This window comes from Dermochelys coriacea, chromosome 10 (genome assembly GCF_009764565.3).
Source record: "Dermochelys coriacea isolate rDerCor1 chromosome 10, rDerCor1.pri.v4, whole genome shotgun sequence".
Classification (NCBI taxonomy): domain Eukaryota; kingdom Metazoa; phylum Chordata; order Testudines; family Dermochelyidae; genus Dermochelys; species Dermochelys coriacea.
The window spans coordinates 22,571,128-22,591,331 of NC_050077.1; the positions used below are offsets into that span (position 1 = coordinate 22,571,128).

Sequence of the window (20,204 nt, forward strand, 5' to 3'; positions counted from 1 at the left end):
TGTGTTGGAGGCATCAATTCCAAAGTTTCATAGCCTCCGTGCAGAGTGAGTGGGATTGAGCTCCCCATTTGTTGATCCAAAACATGTAGGAGATATTGTTGGTCATGATCCTGATATGTCGGTTCTGGATGTGTGGGAGAAACTGGAGGCAGGTATTGTGGACCGCTCAGAGCGCTAAAAGATTTATGTGTAGTGAGGCTTCTGTAGGGGACCAAAGTCCCTGAGTGATGTGGTATACCCTGGGTGCCCCCCAGCCTGTGAGGGAAACATCCGTGGTAATAACAACGGAGGGGGACTCCTGCACAAATGGGCCTCCAGAACAGAGGTTGTGTGGAAGAGTCCACCATGTGAGTGAGTCCTTGACTTTGGTAGGTATGGACAAAAGTTTGTTTAGACGGTGCACATTTGGTCTGTAGACAGTGATCATCCAACCCTGTAGGCACCGCATACAGTGGTGTGCATTCTTGACCACAAAAAGTGCAAGAGGCCATATGTCCAAGAAGTTGCAAAAAGTCGCAGACCATGATCTGCAGGCTGTTCTGCAACTTGGTGACAAGGTTCTTTATGGGAGAGATGCAAGGTCAGATGGGAGAGATGCAAGTCCGGTTATGAAATTGAGGTGAGTGCCTATGAACTCTAGTCACTGAGTAGGAGTGAATGTGAATTTGGTATTGTTTATTTGTAGGCCAAAACCCTGGAAGCAGTCGATGGTCATCTGCATGGCTTAGATGGCCTCCTGGAGAGTCTGCGCCTTGAACAGGCAATCGTCCAGGTAAGGAAAAATTATGACTCCTTTTTTCTGTAGGTGCACCGTTACCACCGTGAGAATCTTGGAAAGTGCTGTTGAGAGGCCAAAGGGCAGTGGGAATAAACACTCTTTCCCCTGTGCTTATCAGGCACCATCTCCACTGCTCCTAGTTGCTGGTGTATGGATGCCTAAGGATCTGAGCTTCGCTCTGGAATTCTTCATGATGGGCAGCACCTCGTTGGTTTTTGCTGCAAATAACTTCTCGCCATCAAAGGGGATAACCTCTTCAGTGTTTTGTATCTATCTCACGTGGGAAAAAAGAAGAGGTGAATCATGAAGCTCAACGGATCACTACGCCATCATGGTGGATCTGGCAGCTGTGTCTGCAGCATCAAGGAAGTGCCATGCGGGAAATAATCTGCCCTTCAGAGACTACTGCTTTGAATTGTCATCTCTTGTCCTCTCGGATGTCATTAATAAAATCCATGAATTTCCCATAATTTCTGTGATCATATTTGTCCAACAGGGCTGCGTAGTTTACTAATCCAAATTGTAGCGTGTATGATGCATAAACTTTACAGCCGAGGAGATCCATTCTTTTGCTGTCCTTGTCAGAGGGAGAGGACTGAAAGTGCTGATGTTCGTTCGTTTGGTTGGTTGCTTCTACTACCAATGAATTTGGTGCTGCGTGTGTGAAAAGGAATTCTGAACCCGTGGAGGGGACATAGTATTTCCGGTCTCCCCTTTTGCAGGTAGGGGGTATGGTGGCTGGGGTTTGTCAGATATTCTTGGCAGGGTCCATAATGGCTCCATTAATAGGTAGGGCGATCTTGGAGGAGATCCAAGGTTGTAATAGGTCAGTCAGCTCATGCTGAGTCTCTGACACCTCCTCCAGAGTGATCTTGAGCTCATTTGCCACTCTTTTGAAGAGGTCCTGAAAATGAATAAAATCATCAGCTGTTGCTGTGGGTGGGGACATAATAGCCTCATCCAGTGAGGAGGATGAATTATTATTATTTGGAGAGGTTTCAGGTGCCTCCTCATCTGCATGCACCGTTGCAGGTCGCTCCAACACAGAAGTGTGCACGGGTACAGGAGGAGATCTAGTGTCGCCTCTGCATGGGCTGTGCCAGCTACTGTGGTGCCTGCTGTAGGACCCCACGGGTTCCAGTAATGCCACTGTCCATGGAAGGGCCTGGGCGGTCCCATCCATGGGTGTCCATACCAGAATGGTAAATCCCTGGAACAGGAAGACTTCAGTCTTCTTGGTTCCATGCTAGCAAGAGTGTGAAGGGGGGGAGGAATGGTGTGGTGAAAAAACTCCCTCCACTTTGTCGTTCTCATCACAAGAAAAGTGAGAAGGAATAGGGGATAGCTGTTGGTACCATGTCGACAGTTCTGGTGAGAGAGCGGTACCAAGTAACGAGGAATCTGGAGTTGGCAAGACTAGCAAATTGCTGGAATGAATAAATTGTGGTACCGAGGTAGAAGGAACCGGAATATATTGTGCTGCATGCAGTGGCGGTGCTGTAGGGTTGGCCAGTGCCAGTTGGTGCGGAGCTGTATGTGGAGTCATAGGTGGTTATGGTGTCTGAGCCAGGACAGCAACCGTACTTGTATGTAGCACAGACAGACTCAGCTGAGTTGGCACCAAGTCCTTTGAGGTGCTATGCGGTGCCGTATTAGAAGAGGCAGCCAACTTTAAGCCAGAAGCCTCTGCACCAGAGCAGTGGATACTGGCAGCAACTGGGGTACAGATGGTGCCCAGAGCATTGTATGTGCTGAGCTGCGGTGCGGTTGGTACTGACAAGACAGACCTGGTAGGAGACACCATTTGGATGCTGGCTGGTCTCTGTGACATGATGAATCTGGCCTTTTTTTGTTGTTTTCTTGTCCTTAGTGGACGTAGGCAGGCTCTGTCTTGAGTAGGACTCCTGACCTCCATTAGAAGCCTCACAGGTCTCTATCCTTTCGTGCCCTAGCCTTCAATTTACTGCAGTGGGCACATTTTTGGGGGACATGGGACTTCCCCAAACAGCGAACACATTGAGAATGGCCATCAGAAACAGGAATGGCCTCGCTGAACGTAGGGCATCTCTTCAAAAATGGCGAGCCAGGCATAGTATAAACTGTCTGACAGAAAAAACTGGGAAGAGTTTTTTTTATTTGTTTAAGAAAAAAGAAGGGGGAAATGAAACTTATCTGACTAAAACATACTAGGTAAACTGTATAAATAACTACCTATCTAAAGCGAAAAAATAATTGAGCAAGACTGCTGAGCTCCATCTCAGGCCGGGGACGGTAGAGAAGGAATTGAGAAGCCTGGGCCACATGTGTGCTACTGAGACACAGTTGGCGCGTGAGGTAGGCACTATGCATGCACAGCCCATGCAAGTACTGCTGTAAAAATCTCCGAGTGAAGGTGCAGAGGCACGCCAACACCTGGAGTGGAGCCCCTCCAGGGACATCTCTCTAAGAATTTAGGCCATACTTGCAGGATGAGAGACTCTATGCTGGGAAGCAGACACTTTGAAAGAGATTTGGAGATTGGGGCGGACAATCACCCAAACAAGTTCCCAGTCTGACACTGTGGCCAAAGACCTAATATGATCCTGGGATGCATGAACAGGGGAATCTCGAGTAGGAGTAGAGAGGTTATTTTACCTCTCTGCGCTTGACACTGGTGAGACCATTGCTGGAATACTGCATCCAGTTCTGGTGATCACAATTCAAGAAGGATATTGATAAATTGGAGAGGGTTCAGAAAAGAGCCACAAGAAAGACAAAGGATTAGAAACATGTTACAATGATAGACTCAAGAAGCTCAATCCAGTTAGCTTAACAAAGAGAAGGTTAAGGGGTGACTTGATTACAGTCTTGAAATACCTACATGGGGAACAGAAATTTGATAATGGACTCTTCAGTCTAGCAGAGAGGCATAACACAATTTAATCTCTGGAAACGGAAGCTAGACAAATTCAGACTGAATATAAGCTTTACATTTCACGGTGAGAGGAATTCACCACTGGAACAATTTAACAAGGTCATGGTGGATTCTCCATCACTAAATTATTAAATCAAGACTGGCTGTTCTAAAAGGTAACTTCTAGGAATTATTTTGGATGTCAGACTAGATAATTACAATGGTTCCTTCTGGCCTTGAAATTTATTAATCTTTTTTTCAAACTAGAAAATCTAAATCTGCTTCCTCTACTACTTTAAGCTTTGCAGAGACTGGCTGCTCCTCAAAGAGTTTCAAGTGTTTCCATCAGAAACCTTGTATTGGAGCTCTTCAAAACAATAGATTTTATTTAAAAAAAAAAAAAAATCAGACCTTGGGTTTTTTTTTAAAAAATAATTGATTGTTTAGTTGTTAGTAGTGGGATGAGATTTATTACTTCTATAACTACTATTGACTTTCTTTGGGGGCTTTTGGCAAGTCACAACCTCACTGTCTCTCAGTTTCTACCATCTGTAAAGCAGAAGTACATCACTCTAGGATGCTAAAAGGCTTAGATTAAAATGCTTTGAAATGCTTAGATGATAGGATCTAAACTGAAATACTTTGCATTAAGATAGTCCAAGTATCAAGTGTTCTACTATGTCAGTGGGATTTTACGTTACAGTTTTATAGCACCAACTACACCTATGAACAATACTATTCTATTTAAATTGAAAGTTTATTGCATTGTTCATAGATATGAAAGTATGACCCCTACTGGCTATGACCTATGGCTGCAATACATGCCATCAGTAAGGCCTGGTCTAACATAAGCCTTACTTCAGCCTAACCCTGTAAGCATCTACACTACAATGTTGTTTCTACTGACATAAGTCACCCACTCCACCTCTGCAAGAGGCATAGCACTGAGGTTGATGTAGTTAGGTTGAAGCAATGTCAGTGTAGACATTGCATTGCTTACATCAGACTGTTCTGGCCGTCAGCCCAAGCCCAAGCCCCGGGGCTCCGGCTGTCAGCCCAAGCCCCGGGGCTCCGGCTGTCAGCCCAAGCCCCGGGGCTCCGGCTGTCAGCCCTCCACAATGTCCTATGCTGACAGTTAAATCGGTGCAAGTGCTCCTGCTGAAGATGTGCACCACCAACAGAAGGAGCTAGTGTGGACATGCTAAACCAGTTTCATTACTGCAGTGACTGTATTAAGTCGACTTAATTTTGTAGTGTAGACTTGCCCTAGATGTTAAAGGGAGATATGTGAATTGGGGAGAATAATTCTAGATCAGGTTTTTGGTGGTTTCTAAACTGATGCTTTTTCTAGTGAGAATAAAGTTTGCAACCAAAATCCTATGCTTGAGTCTCTAAGAAACTAGAAAGTAAAGTCCTGGTAAGCTACATACTGTTCAGCAACCTCGGGTACCAGCTTCTAGAAATTTTTACAGCTTTTCACAGTATTCCAATTCAGGCAGTCAGGAATACAAAGGCACAGCCAGTGGTATGCTGGCAGTGCCTTATGGTACAACTCAGGTGAAATAAAGGGAACAGCCAGCCTCCTGGTTTGTGTTCTATATATACACACCCTAAGGCCCAGAACTTAGAGAAATAGAGATGAACTTCTCAACTCCACATGAAAAGCAGTGCATAATTTCACCACCACAAACCTTGGGGTAGCATGAAATCTTTTCAGTATAGGATCACATTCCCACCCTCTAATGAACATTGCCATTACAGAATTTTCTGTAGTATCTGGCTGGTGAATCTTGCCCATATGCTCAGGGTTTAGCTGATCACCATATTTGTGGCCGGGAAGGAATTTTCCTCCAGGGCAGATTGGAAGAGGTCCTGGAGGTTTTTCGCCTTCCTCTGTAGCATGGGGCACAGGTCACTTGAGGAAGGATTCTCTGCTCCTTGAAGTCTTTAAACGACGATTTGAGAACTTCAATAGCTCAGACATTGGTGATGTTTTTCATAGGAGTGGTTGGGTGAGATTCTGTGGCCTGCGTTGTGCAGGAGGTCGGACTAGATGATCAGAATGGTCCCTTCTGACCTTAGTATCTATGAATCTATGAGCAAGACCAAGGATCGCCCAAACTTACACAGCATGAACTACCTCTTAACCATATCTTCTGGACCACCTATCTTCCCCACTGTTGACTGAACATCCTTGTAGCTATTATAACAATTGCTTATCTGGAGCAAACAGCATATTTTTAGCTGTCTTTAAATGCAGTTTAAGGAGTCAGCACTATGTGAACACTCAGCTATCCGTGGATGAGATGAGAGAAAGGAAAGCTTTAGTAGAACTCAAGGTCAAGGGGAATACGTAGCTATAAGCTTAAGTCTGCCAACAAACACCATTCCTGGGCCCTGATTTTAACTAATGCATAGTGCTTTAAGAAGTGTCAATATGATACAATAAATTAACACTCATCAAATATGTTGTAGGTGTTTCACAGCAAATACCCAGTCTAGCAGCCTTGACTTTCAATTTCCTTTTAATCAATTTATATAATACTCAGTCTCAAGTTGGTCAGCTACTCATTTACAACTTATGGTATAGTTGCCGCAAGTTTTATGGCTATGCTGCTTCAATAGATAAAAGCAAGCTTTATGAATTCTAAACAAAACTCTTTTGATTAGGAGATTTTTTGGGGGGAAGTGGGGGGTGGGGAAGAGATCAAGAAGTGTGCAGTTTATCCTTTACCAAAGTATTTTGATTTGGACTCTATTACAAAAAACGCAAACATTCCCTAATTAAAAATGTTTCAAAACTATTACAAAGACTGATGCCAAAGAGCAAGAGTCATCAAAAACATTTTTCAGGAAGGATATTTTTCAAGCATTTCATTCTTAAAAAAGCAAGAAATATCAAGGCAAAAAACCCCTAGATTATACAAGTATTTCAGAAGACAAGACAGATCATCCAAGATCTAACTTTTTATGATATATGTAACAATTTTATATACTTACACTTATTTGCTTATAGCACTCTATTGAATCTGAACACTCATACAAAAAGAAATTTTGCTGAAAAGAAATCAAGCATGTTTTGTAGGCAAAGAAATTAATATTTAACAAACAAAAATTATATTTGAAGAAATGTAGCAATAAAAAAGTATTTAAAATTTGTTCATAAGACCAAGAATTTTATTTTGAAGCTTCACCTTACTTTTAGCACTTTATACATGACTAGAGCACAACCCACATTAACCATAGATTGGATATTACTTCCAGAAATTGAAATAGCAATAGCATGCTTGTTATGCTCCATGAACAAAAAACTTGTAACACAGCTCTGCTGCAAACACCAGGTACAAAGAGACCTGTCACCGTGCACTAGGCTCTAAGCACATAGGACACATACCACCACCAGAACAGTTTAGTAACATAGATCCCTGAAACTGTAGGAGGAGAGCTGCAAGAAATTCTTGAAACAGTGACACTAAGAATAAAATTTAGCAGTTTAGGTGCAGTTGATCATGACTTGATTGCATTTGTTATATGTGAACAGGATGAAGTTCAGCAAAATATAGTTGGTGCTTTCAACAGGCCAATTTCATAAATCTGAAAACAACCGAGTCAAATCAGATGGGAGAATACATTTCAAAATGAAAAATGTGAATAACTGGAAACTATTTAAGAACATTTTATTAGATGCCCAAAAGGCCACGATCAAGAAAAAACCACCTGGCTTAGAGGGGAATTGAAAGCAGCTATAGAAGGAGAAGCTGATCGCAATGGATATAAAGCTAGCAATTGTAGAAAATTTATATGGAAAGCAAAAAGACAGAAATCTACAGAAATCGACATCCAGCAGAGTAAAAGGACAATAAGGAGTTATTAAGTATGTTAGGAACAAATTGAATCCTAACAATGGCATTCATCCATTACTAGATGGAAATGGGAGAAAAGACTGATGTATTAAAAAACTGTGTGTGTTGTATTTGGAAAAAAGCCAGATGTATTCATATGTGATGAGGCTATATTTTCCATTCCAATAGTAACTTAGGTGGATATTAAATGAAAGTGTCTCACTTTAGTAGCCGTTAAGTCAGCAGGTTTGGATACCTTCCATCCAAGAGTTTTAGAAGCTGTCCAGGGAGCTCTCTAGACCATTAACGCTAATTTTCAGTAAGTCTTCAAACACTGTGGAAGTTCCACAGGACTGACAAAGCAAATGTCATGACAATATTTTTAAAAAGGTTAATGATCACCCGGACAATAATAGGTCTATCAGCATGACACTGACCTTTGCCAAACTAACAGAAAGGATAATAAAGAACTAATAGTTAATAATAGAATTTTAAAAGGAGGCTAATATAATTAATAACAATCATCAGAGGTTTATGGAAAATAGATTGTGTAACTTGATACATTTTTCATTAGACTAAAAGTTTGATAAGGATAATAGTATTGATTCAACATAGACTTCTGTAAGGCATTTGACTTGGTACTGCATAATATTTTGGTTAAAAACTAGAATGACTCAAAATAAACATCAGCACAAACTGAATTGATTAAAAACTAGCTATCAGGTCTCAAAATTTTAAATGGTGAAACATCATTAATTGGGTGGGTTTCCAACAGTGTCCTGAAAGGCCTGGTTCTTGGCCTTATGCTATTTTATATTTTTTCCCAGTGATCTAGAATTAAAAGCCATGCCTCCTAAAACTGTCAGATGACAAAGATGGGGGAGCGGTAAACAACAGAGGACAGGTCACTCACATAGAGCAAGCTGGATCACTTGGTCAACTGGGCATAAGCAAACAATGTGCATTTCAATACAGCCAAGTGTAAGGTCGTACATCTAGGAATAAAGAATGCAAGTCATCCTTAAAGGATGAGGGACTATCTTGGGAAACAGTGACTTTGAAATGGACTTGAGAGTCATGGCAGATAGTCTGCTAAAAATGAGTTCCCACTGCAATGCTGTGGCCAAAAGGGCTAATGTGATCCATTGATGTACAAACAAGGGAATACTGAGTAAGAATAAATTATTATTGCTGCATTTGGCAGTGGTGCTAGCACTGCTGGAATACTGTGTCCAGTTATGGTGCCCACAATTCAAGAAAGATGTTGAAAAATGGGTAAGGGTTCAGAGAAGAGCCACAATAATGATTAATGGATTGGAAAAACATGTCTTATAAAAAAAAACCTCAAGGGGCTCAATCTATTTAGCTTATCAAAGAGAAGGTTAAAGAGTAACTTGATCACAATCTCTAAATACCTACATAGGGAACAGAAATTTGACAATGAAAGGATCTTCCATCTAGCAGTCAAGGCATAACAAGATCCAGTGGCTGCAGGTTGACAATGGGCAGGTTTATATTGGAAATAAGGTTGCTGTTGTTTTTTAAACTCAGTGGGGGGCAATTAGATATTGGAATTTACCAAGGCTTGTGAAAAATTCTCCATCTCTGGAAACTTAGATTAAGATAGGATGTTTTTCTAAAACAAATGTTCTAATTCAGAGGTGGGCAAACTACAGCCTGCAGGCCACATCTGGCCCATGGGACCCCCCTGCTCTTCCCCCTCCCCCACAGCCTCAGCTCACTGTGCTGCCGGAGCAATCCTCTGGGTAGCAGGACTGCAAGATCTTGCTGGGCAGCACAGGTGCAGAGCTGCGGCCTGACCCAGTGCTCTGTGCTGCACGGTGGGGTGGCTGGCTCCAGCCGGATGACACGGCTATCTGTCCCGGTGCTCTGGGCGGCATGGCTGTAGCTCTGCCAGCCACTGGTGCTCCAAGCAGCAGGGTAAGGGGGCAGGGGGGCTGAATGAGGGCAGGGGTTCCAGAGGCAGTCAGGAAGAAGGGGTGGTTGAATGGGGCAGGGAGTCCGGGGGAAGAGGGAAATCAGGAATGAGAGGAGGGGTTGGATGGGGTGGCAGGGGGCAGTCAAGGGTGCGGAGTCCGGGGACAGGGATGGATGGGGCAGGGGTCCCGGGAGGACTGTCAAGGGGCAAGAAGCCGGGGGGGTTGGATGGGGGCAGGGGCTGGGCCACGCCTGGCTGTTTGGGGAGGCAGAGCCTCTCCTAACTGGCCCTCCATGCAATTTCGGAAACCTGATGTGGCCCTCAGGCCAAAAAGTTTGCCCACCCCTCTTCTAATTCAAACAGGAGTTAATTTAGGGGAGTTTTATGGCCTGTGTTACACAGGTAGTCAGATTTTATTATCACAAATGTTCCTTCTGCTTTATAATCTAACAACTAACATGAAGATCCAAATGAAGCTTTAGATAATGAAAGTTGTGCTATATATACACACCTTACATAGTGAATAAACAGTTGGTATGAAGGTTGTTCCCATTCTCCCTAGTGTTCTGTATCCCAAAACATTCAGACTATCTGATGTAGGATATGCAGCTCTTTGTCTTTTCAAAGCACACGAAGCCAGGAACCCATAGACAAAAACACCAGGATTGAAGTATGAGCTCCACTGCACAGAACCCTGTTGAGCAGTTGCTAATAGCCCTCTGATTAATGTCTACTAGCTTGATTGAATTTCTACCTCACCAGACTTGGCCAACCCTTACCATGACTTTTACCTTCACTCCTTTCCCATCTCACTACATCTTTCCCTCTTTGCTCAAAACAACTCTATTTTTACTCTTACCATTCTCACATCAGAATACATAGCCCTCCCTGCCTCTAACAGAAATTTTGACTTCTGATTTGCAATTTCCTTTCATCCAAATCCTGCGCTTCTGCTGACTTCAGCTTTAATTTACATGTAATGAGGATTTCAACAACTCTATTCATTGCCTTATTCAATCCTTGGCTAGATCAATTTAGTTAATCACTGCCTTGGCCATTCTTAATCTTGTCTTCACCAGGCACTGCTCCTCCTCAAATATCACTCATTTACTGTATTCAGATTATTACTTTTTCCTTATTTAATACTGTACACTTTCCCCATCTCAGTCTCATTCCTTCCATAACCTTCAATACACTGATAGCAAAGACTTCTTTGCTCCTCTTAGCCATCTCCTTCCCTCCTTAACTTAAGTGCACCGTACCTCCATATCCTCCTCCCCTTTACTGACACAATGATCACCATCATCCTCTCCTCCATCCTCCCCTTTCTCCTTTTCCCTCCACTAATTCCCCAAACCCTGGGTCAACTTTCACATCTGTTTCTCCCCGTCTCCACGAGTGCTGCAGAGAACGTCTTGCAAAACCTAAGGACCATGAGGATGACATAGCTAGATGTCCAACACACATACAACAAATATGCTATAGGCTAATCATGATTCAGCGTTGTCTATTCTAGCAGCTGAACAATCTACAACCATGGTTAAAGGATACAGACAGGTCTGTTCAAGACCACCATTATCCAAAGCAGGACAGTTTCCAAGGTCAGACAGGGACCCAGCGGCGTTACTTACCAAAGGCACTGAAAAGCTGGTAAAGATCACTAGTCTTCCACTCTTTGGGAAATGTAACATGAAGAACATGGTCTCGTTTTGGCTGCACTGCAAGATAAGAATGCATTTAATAATGCTGTCAGGTATTCATATAGGTTTGAATTGTTCAGTGAATCAGAAAAAAATAAAATGTATACTCTAACACAACTACTCATTATAGAAAACTGGTTCATGATTTTCAGAACTGCATGCAGTTAACTGATAGAAGCGAGTACAATTACTGTCATTATGCATGAAAATTATTACTTAAATCAATCTGGCCCATTTGTATATGCATTTGGAGCAACTGTGCATGAAACAGTAACTGCTCACAAATTATGTACGTGCCTTTTTTGCCCAGCATTGCTAATACGCAATTATGAAAATCCAGTCTCTTACATCTCTTTTGCACCAAGTTCAAGGAAACTAAACTTACCGTAAAACAGTTATTAGGTTTTCACATAGTACCAAATACATATTAGAATATAAAACAATCATCCTCCTCCTCAAATGATTTATCCCATTTAAGTTAAAATTGGGAAACAAATGACCTGTTTCTTTATACTACTGATAAAAGGGGAGGTACACAAGTAGGATGGAAAAGTTAACTGTATGCCAGGAACCCTAGGCATGTAGTGAAAATTATTTCGTTTTCAGTAAAAGATGGAAAGGGAAAATGCAGAATTTGGCTGAACATACAGCACAGCACCCCCCCCCCCATAAACTTATTGCATTTGTGCATGATTGTAATGAAAGCAACTTTGTTTCATTCTTGGAATACTCACATTCTGTAATTTCCTCATCCCATTAAAAGAGAAAAGAATGGGATACCAATACTTTAAGGTGCAGCTAATTTATACTGTTTGTCACTTTTATTCATACAAAACATCCAGAATTTATCCTCTGTGGCTTAGGTCCTTGATGTAAGCATTAATGGACACTGCCTCATTCTGTTTTATTTGTTCATTCTTCGCTACCCAACGTCAATTTGTCTACTCTCGCCCTCAAAAGAGATTACGGAATTTGTCTGGAATGCCGAATACTGGGACAATCTCAAGTGGCAAATATAATCCACTGGTGCCAACATCCCCCCTGATGACAGCTGCTTCCTTCCAAATCCAAAAAATCCTAGGATTTAATGTAAAATAATATTTTGGATTGGTTAATTTTAATTCATTGCTCCAAGTTGTTCAGGGAGAACACACAACTTTAAACCAGGAATGTGAAGTTGAGTGCAATTCCCACCACTGCAAAATTGTGCTGAGGAAACACCTTAGCATTTCTAGTATACTCTCCATGAGTGTCTTACTAAAAATTCCTATTAAGAATTCCTTATAAACCTGGGATTTTTTTTTAAAAGAAGAATGAGTACCTTAATTTAAAAATTCAACTTTGTTTTGGTCTGTACAGTACAGAAACCTATTTTGCAGTGTACAGGCAGTTTCATATTTTAAGCTTTTGTTCTGTCAACTTTCAGAACTGCTGGTTATACAAGTGTACTTTTAATCTTAAAAAGAAATTTTGAATTTTAGCACTATTTTATATTAAATAGATTGCTTGCTAGTTTCTGATCATTTTGGCTCCCCTGTACATTGAATTCTGTACAATGTAAGCCTGACAACTTTACTTGACTTCAGATTAGAGTTTAGAAATTGAAATGCCTTCTATTTTAGGTAATATTTTTTAGTTTGTATAGCTCTGAATAGTAATTTTCATATTTAAAAAGATGGCCTCACAAGTTTTATGCAAAACACTTTCTACGAGGACAAGTAACGCTTAGTTCACTGGTTTCACAGTGTCCTCTGCTGGGTCCTAACTGCTCCCTCTACCTACCATTTCTAGCTAGTATAACTATATGGTATTAAAAAATTTTAGATAAAGGTTTGAATAGCATCCGTTCCCAAATTAGATAGAATAAACTGTTTATGGTCCTTAATAAATGAACCTTACCACATTTTCTTTTTATTCTTAAATTTTACCCCCTATATTGTAACCTCCTCTGATGAATACCAATGCCTAGCTAGGATAGGAATGTTTCTGTCATTTCACCAGCAACCGTTGTTTTATATATAGTGTTCTTAATACAAAAGTAATCAAGTATAACTGCTATGAAAGCCTCTTCATATTCATCACTTCTTGAAATTAAGGATACGTTACTGAATTCCTCTACACTATAACTTTTACAGCATTAGGCTAGCTGAAATATACTATTATAGGTGTTTACTCTATAATGTGGCATAAAGGCAACATCTGTCACAGTTGCAGAACTAGCTGCATCTCTGGACTCTAAGTGAATCCCCTTCAGATATGTACCTTGTACCTTTATCTCTTGTTGAGTGGAATCATAGGATTATTCCACTCCTACGACAGGTCCTGAGCCACATCATCCCATGGATCAACTGTGCTTATCCAGCAGGCCCAAGTGGTTTAGGCACCCGCAAGTCTTCCCTGCAGGAGCCTGAGACCAGTGGATAATCCAGGAGACCAGACAGCTTTCGCAAACCAAAGTATTGTTAAATCTTTTTAGTACTAACAAAGCAGGTCTACCCACCCTCAGGTTACCGTGCCATGGAAGTTTAAAGCCCAGCTACTTCAGATCCTTCAGCAGTCAGTTTGTTTCCCCTGAACAGCTCCCTAACAACTGCCTCCCCCTCTCTAGAAGGAATTTTTACTCATTTAGGGTATATTTACACAGCAGCTGGCTGATTCCCAGCACAAGTGGACATACACATTCTAGCTCCACTCAAGCTAGAGTACTAAAAATAGCATTGTGGCCGTGGCAGTCAAGCTAGTCATTCAAGTACAATCCTACCTGATGTCCTGGGTAAATATTTGGGTGGCTAGCTAGCACTTGTGGCACCACAGCCACGCTGCTCTTTTTAATGTGCAAGCTTGAGCAGAGCTAGAATGTGTATATCTACTCACTTTGGGAATCAGAACACCCAGCTGCTTGTAGACACACCCTTAAGGTCCTTTTGATCTTTTTGGCTGTCAGACTTAGTTTTGTAATTTTGCTGGCACCGGGCAGCAGCAACTTCACAGCTTAGTAGCTCAAGAATAGTCTCTTAATGAGCCTAAAAATGTTTACATTGAGGTTACTTATTTCCCAAATGCCTACCATTAAACTAAACCAACATATGCATATAATAATCATGCCAATAAAACCATACTGTAACTATCCCAATAACTATGTCATATACTATATTCATCAATTGCTACTGATCTCCCTTACAACCTTCTCAAACTAAACTTCTCTCTGAAGCACTTACTTCCCTCCAGTCAGTGAATTTAATGAAGCTGCCATCAAAAGGCTAGTTACAAAAGGCTATTTTTAGTCAGAATTATTCAGAGCACAGAAAAAAGGAAAAAAAAATCTTAAAAAGGGAGGAGAAACAGCTATTATCAGGAAGTTTTATTTTGAGGGCAAAAGCAAATGTTTTTCTTGAGTGATATGTTTCAAAGTCACTAGGAATATTTTTTCTTCTAAAAAAAACTAAAAATGATGTGGGTATTTGTATATCAACCTTTCCTATGTTAAAAATTCTAGTCTTGACATGAAATTAGTCTTTTACCACTCTTTTATTGTGGATTATACGTTTACTATTGCTGTAGTGCATATTAAGAGTACAAACAGACTTGTGTTTTTCAAGTGTCTGTAGGGCTCCAATGGTTTTTAAAGAAAACCTTAAGTACAGGAATGAAGAATTTTTAAGCCTCTCTCTAATCAAGGACCAAAACCTTCCCATATTTTTAGCCAAATAAATCAAGTCATGAAAGGTTCAGATCTCTAAAGTTTGTAAGGATGATAGAGTCCATGCAATGCTTTCCCTCTTGAAGCTATAATCTTGCGTGAAAATGAACCTCTGGCTCAATAGCCTTAATCAAAAATAAATAAATTATTCATTATCATTCTACGGTTTTGAATCCATAGTCAAGGTAACACTGATTCTATTTGAAGCCATAATTTCAATCCTCATCTAATTTCATCAAAATATCCTTTGGCCTGAAAATTCTTACACTTAGGCGAAACAAATTTTTTCTGAATTTTGAAGCAAAGTTGTCAATCTACTTTCAGAGTCATTGAATATTCACTACCTTTCATCCTTTACTTACTGTAAGATATGAGACAAAATGGCCATTTAAGACTGCAAACTTTAATTTGGGCCACTTCACTTGTGCGTAGATCAAGAATAGACTATGACCCAAAGCTGTTATCTTCAACTACGTTAAACTTGGTACCCACAGGGAGTCCAGACTGATCTAGACAAAACCCGTTTCAAATAGTATTTACTGTATAATGCAGATCCTCCATCCAAAGTAACAAGGATGGTTACTTTTTTTTTTTTTTTTAATAAAACGGAGCAGTACATTAATGCCACTTGATAAGAGTTGTGAATAGAGCTCAGCTGCAATTTAAGTCCCATGCTGTACCCATAATTCTGTCTTAAACTTGCTTCTACAGAGGACCTTTTTAACTAGAACAGTAGTAAGATCAAGGCAAAATGAAAACAATTACTTACAGTCTGGTCCTTCCAAATTAAGATATGGTATGTCCATTACCCTCATAAGAAATAACCTAAGGCAAAAAAGGAGAAGTGTCACTAGCGAACTTATGCCGTACAGCTCTCTTTAAGAGGCTATTATAAAGCTTAACACCACACTGCTTCTCTAAGGTAGTCAGGAGCAGTACTAGTCACCCTAAGCAACGGAAAGCTTTAGTCCCACTAATAATTTAAAAATCACAAGATGTAGGGAGTATCCCACCAGCTAGCTCATTCCATGCGGTGCAATTACTTTAAAGTAAATGTTAGTTATCTTACTGACTTGCTCTAAAACTGATGTGCTTAATGTTATTAAAATAGGAAAGAAAATGTGAAAAGTACACACACATTTCAAAATAATCCAAAATAATTTATTGGCAGTGTATAAAAGCAGTTAAGTAATTAAGAATTGATTACAGTGTGGAAGGAATCAAGAAGCACTACCTAAATATGTTGGAGAGGGGGCCATAGGAGTCAGCTGTTAATGTATTGTAGTTCTGTCTTTTCCTCCTCTAACTACAACTTCCCCAGCCCCCTATGTCCCTATCTACATTGAATGGAACTGGAGAGCTTAAAAACGGATAGCCTATGCTATTTTAATGGAGAACAATGAGAGATCTGGCCAAATAAAAGCTGTCCCCCTCAAAACTATGAAAACTACAGGAATGTCTACACTACAGAGGCACAGCTATGGTGCTGGAGCTCTATAGCATAAACACTTGCTACAGTGATGAAAGGGGTTTTTCCACTGAAGTAGTTAATCCACCTTCTTTGAGAGGCAGCAGATAGGTCGATAGAAGAATTCTTCAGCTGACCTAGCAGTGTCTATACCAGGGCTTAGGTTCACTTAACTATGTTTCTCAGATGCTGAGAAAAATTCACAATGAGCAATGTACATAGGTCATCCTAAACTGTAGGTATAGATCAGGCTTCTGTAATGGAAAGAAAGTTTTTCATAATTTTGATTCATATTTAAATAGTGCCTCTCTATGATGTATCTGGTTAAAATTGTTAGCTTCAGCACGCAGTAAGACAGAAAACAGAACAGGATGACCTGAATGGTTTTAAATCTGATAAAATCCATGCCACTCCACATTAGAAGCACAAGTCCCTATTTGCGTAACAGTTGACTAAATAAGAGACAGGTATATGCTGCACACACCTAACCATTTTGTTGAGAGAGAAGTCAAGTGACACTTGAGATTATAAATGGAATGCATTCTGTCACATTTACTGTCCAGGAGCTCTGAACTGAACATCTACAAGCTATTTTGTTTCTGTCACTAATGAGAATTCCATTGGTATGGCTGGATGTTTTACAACAAGGTTCATAAAAAAAACCCACCATGGGAATTTCAGAAAGTGTTAAAACAAGAAGAATTCTCAGCCTGATACCAAATTGGTGCTATATTATTCCAAGGTCACTAGCCCCAGCTCCTCCCGCATCCCTAGTTCTGCACCCAGCTCTTCCTTCAGCTCAAGCTCCATTGCTCAGGAAGCCTTGGCTGTGCAGTAATGGAGGGGAGAAAGATTCCATTAATGGGAGAGCACAACTGGAAACATTTGCACACCACTGCGATAGAACTTGCATAACATTACTAACAAAATATCCCAGAGAAAATGAAGTAACTATGTACATTAGACCAATGAAACACAGTACTATGACAACAATTCCACTTAATATCCGACCCTTGCATCATCCAAGGTGGGTAGAGTTGTGGGAGATGCTGCTAGCAGAAAGGAAATTATTGATAAGAAGTTTTCCACTCTGCTCCACAGTATTTCCCACAATACTGGACATGGCGTAAATGGTGAGCAGATGTAGGGAGGGGTCTGATAAAAAGTTTGGTAGATATGTACTCCCTTTTCATGAGCTCACTCAAAAGTCTACATTATTTGGTTGTGTTTTCTTCAGAAACCACTGCAACTTCGGGGCCCAAGCCTTGATTCAAACTGATGGCTAAGAGATTTTGTATTTCATTCTAAGTCTTCACCATTCTGTTCACCAATTTTAGTTTTCAAACTGAAGACTACATTTTGAATGAAGATTTTTGTATACTATGGCAAATATAATACTTGAATAACTGTGTTTTATGAGAATGACATTTTTACATAGAAAATTTGTGCACTGTTTAAGTTTTCTAGGAACTAAAAGCAGGGTAACCTTGTTTAAGTGCTCTATTTTTTAATTGACAGTAAGTGCATTCTACTATATTGTGTTCAACCTATTTATGCATGTTTATAATATATTTGCACCTCAAAAATGGAGAAAAATATTTAGAGAATTATAAAAACAATTCTTCAAGGTATGTATCATGATTAAGGCTAAGTTTGTCACAGATATTTTTAGTAAAAGTCATGGACAGGTCATGGGCAATAAACAAAAATTCACAGAAGCCCATGACCTTTCCCCGACTTTCACTAAAAATATCCCTGACAAACTGGAGAGGCGGGTTCAGCACCCACTGGTCCTGGGGCTCCTGGGTCCCCCACCTCTGCGGTCAGGAGGAGCTCTGGGGTCCCCAGCTGCTGTGGGGAGTGGGAGCTGCGGGGGTCCCCACCGTGGCTGGGCAGCTGCAGTGTGCCCTACCATTGCACCGGCTGGGAGCAGAAAATGTCACAGAGGTCAATGGAAGTCATGGATTCTGTGACTCCTGTGACCTCTGTGACATAATCGTAGCTTTAATCATGATGAATCCATGTGTAAAGAGACCTTATAGAAGTTACCAGTATATGTACCAAATACAAACAAGTTCATTCTGTTAAAAAGTATTTGTTAGGTTGTCTTAGTTCTAGTTAAAGCCTCCTCACCATTTTAATTTACGAGGGGTTCGGTGGTTGAAAGTGATACAACAGCTAAAAATGAATGGAGCTATGCAAGATTACCTCAGAAGCAACTCCGTTTTTTTGAAAATTCAGCACAGCCATTTGGCTTAAAGTAAAAATACACAGTACATTTCACAATAGGCAACATAGCTAACTGCAATTCTTCATATTAGCTCAGCCAAAAGACAACCTTCTGGGATCAACAAGACCATGGCTGTTTTCAAATCCTCTGAAAGCTTGGTAAAGGTACTGAACTGAAGCAGACAAAGAGCGTTTAGAAAAGACTGATCAACTGCTTGTTCTAAATTCTACATTTTTTTTAAGTTTAAAAAATTGAGTAAATAAGCTTATAAGCAGGGATCCTAGTCTTTCCGTGATAAAAAACCCACAAAATTCTCCGATAAAAATCTGAAAAATCAGTGTTTTTCCGTGATTAAAATGAAACGCTGAACTTTCATTCTGTAGCCGCAACACACACACCAGTTGAACATAATATCTTATTGATATATTTACCATTTTTAAGCAAGTTCAAAGCCTAACAGTGTCATCAATCATTATAAGAAAATACAATTACAATTTCTATTTTACATATACCAAATACTTATGTCTGTATACTATTTTTTCAGAAAATTGGGTTTTTTAAAATGCACAAATAAAGAAAAAATTGTTTTTATATTAACATTACTTACTTTCTGAGTTAGTCCTCAAGTGAAATTTGAGATTAATTAAAACACAAATCCTTTTATGCCATTGAGTAACCTCTATATGCCAGAGTTTTACTGGAGTATGTAAATGTAAAGTGCATTTAAAAATCAACCACAAAAGGGGGAGGTTGCATGCACTGAATAATGACAGGTTTCAGAGCATCCGATGAAGTGAGCTGTAGCTCACGAAAGCTTATGCTCAAATAAATTTGTTAGTCTCTAAGGTGCCACAAGTACTCCTTTTCTTTATGCACTGAATAAGTGACATTGGTACTTTCAGTAAAATTTAGTTAATATATGTTTTTATTTTTTCACAAAACGTAAAAACTGAAGATTTTCTGTAAAAAAGCAAATTCTAAATTTTTTCATGGCAAATGGATTTCTAGGATTCCTGCTTATGAGTAAAATACTGTTTTTTGCAAGTCAGTCATCCTTAGCTATTTAACTTACTTTGTATTACAGACATCAGGCTCTCTTGTCATGTAGTCACTACTGACACACATACAGGTTTATCTTAATATTGTGTTGAATAGCATTTATGAAGTCAGAAAGTAAAGGTACTTAATAGAACTAAAGTCCAAACCAAGTATCTATTGTAAGATTTTCTGTACGGAAGCTAGAAGCAGGAACTACATTTAACCACTACAACATGTACTGAAAAAGTAGCAGGTGCTCCAAGTTTAACATTGGATTTATTTTTACCACATGAAAACATATTGATCCATGCTTGACTGCAGATTTGTGTTAACTTAAGTTCTAAAATGTATCTGTTTTCTTATCTTTATTCAGCTACCACCAAGAAATCATAAATCCACTGGGGAAGTGATTTCCGATATCATAATGTTGTAAAGCTGAAGTGCTCAACCTGTAGGTCATGACCACATCACCCTCTTGTAGTCGACAAGTGTGTGGGGTAGAGAGATCTCAAGCCAGTTCTCATGCCCCGATTTTGGTTTTCCTCTGAAGTGATTTGCTTAGTCATTCAAAACCATCCCTCCAACATCAAAACCACCAATCATTACATAGATTTCA

The 20,204-nt window shown here is 40.1% G+C and overlaps 1 protein-coding gene across 1 annotated transcript in view; it reads right to left on the reverse strand.

Annotated features, from left to right (window-relative positions):
- The window catches only part of PARN (poly(A)-specific ribonuclease), a 187,023-nt gene that overhangs the window by 121,759 nt on the left and 45,060 nt on the right, over nt 1–20,204 (reverse strand). The window contains 2 exon segments of the mRNA XM_038417949.2: nt 11,084–11,170; nt 15,622–15,677. Coding sequence (XP_038273877.2) covers nt 11,084–11,170; nt 15,622–15,677 — 143 coding nt within the window.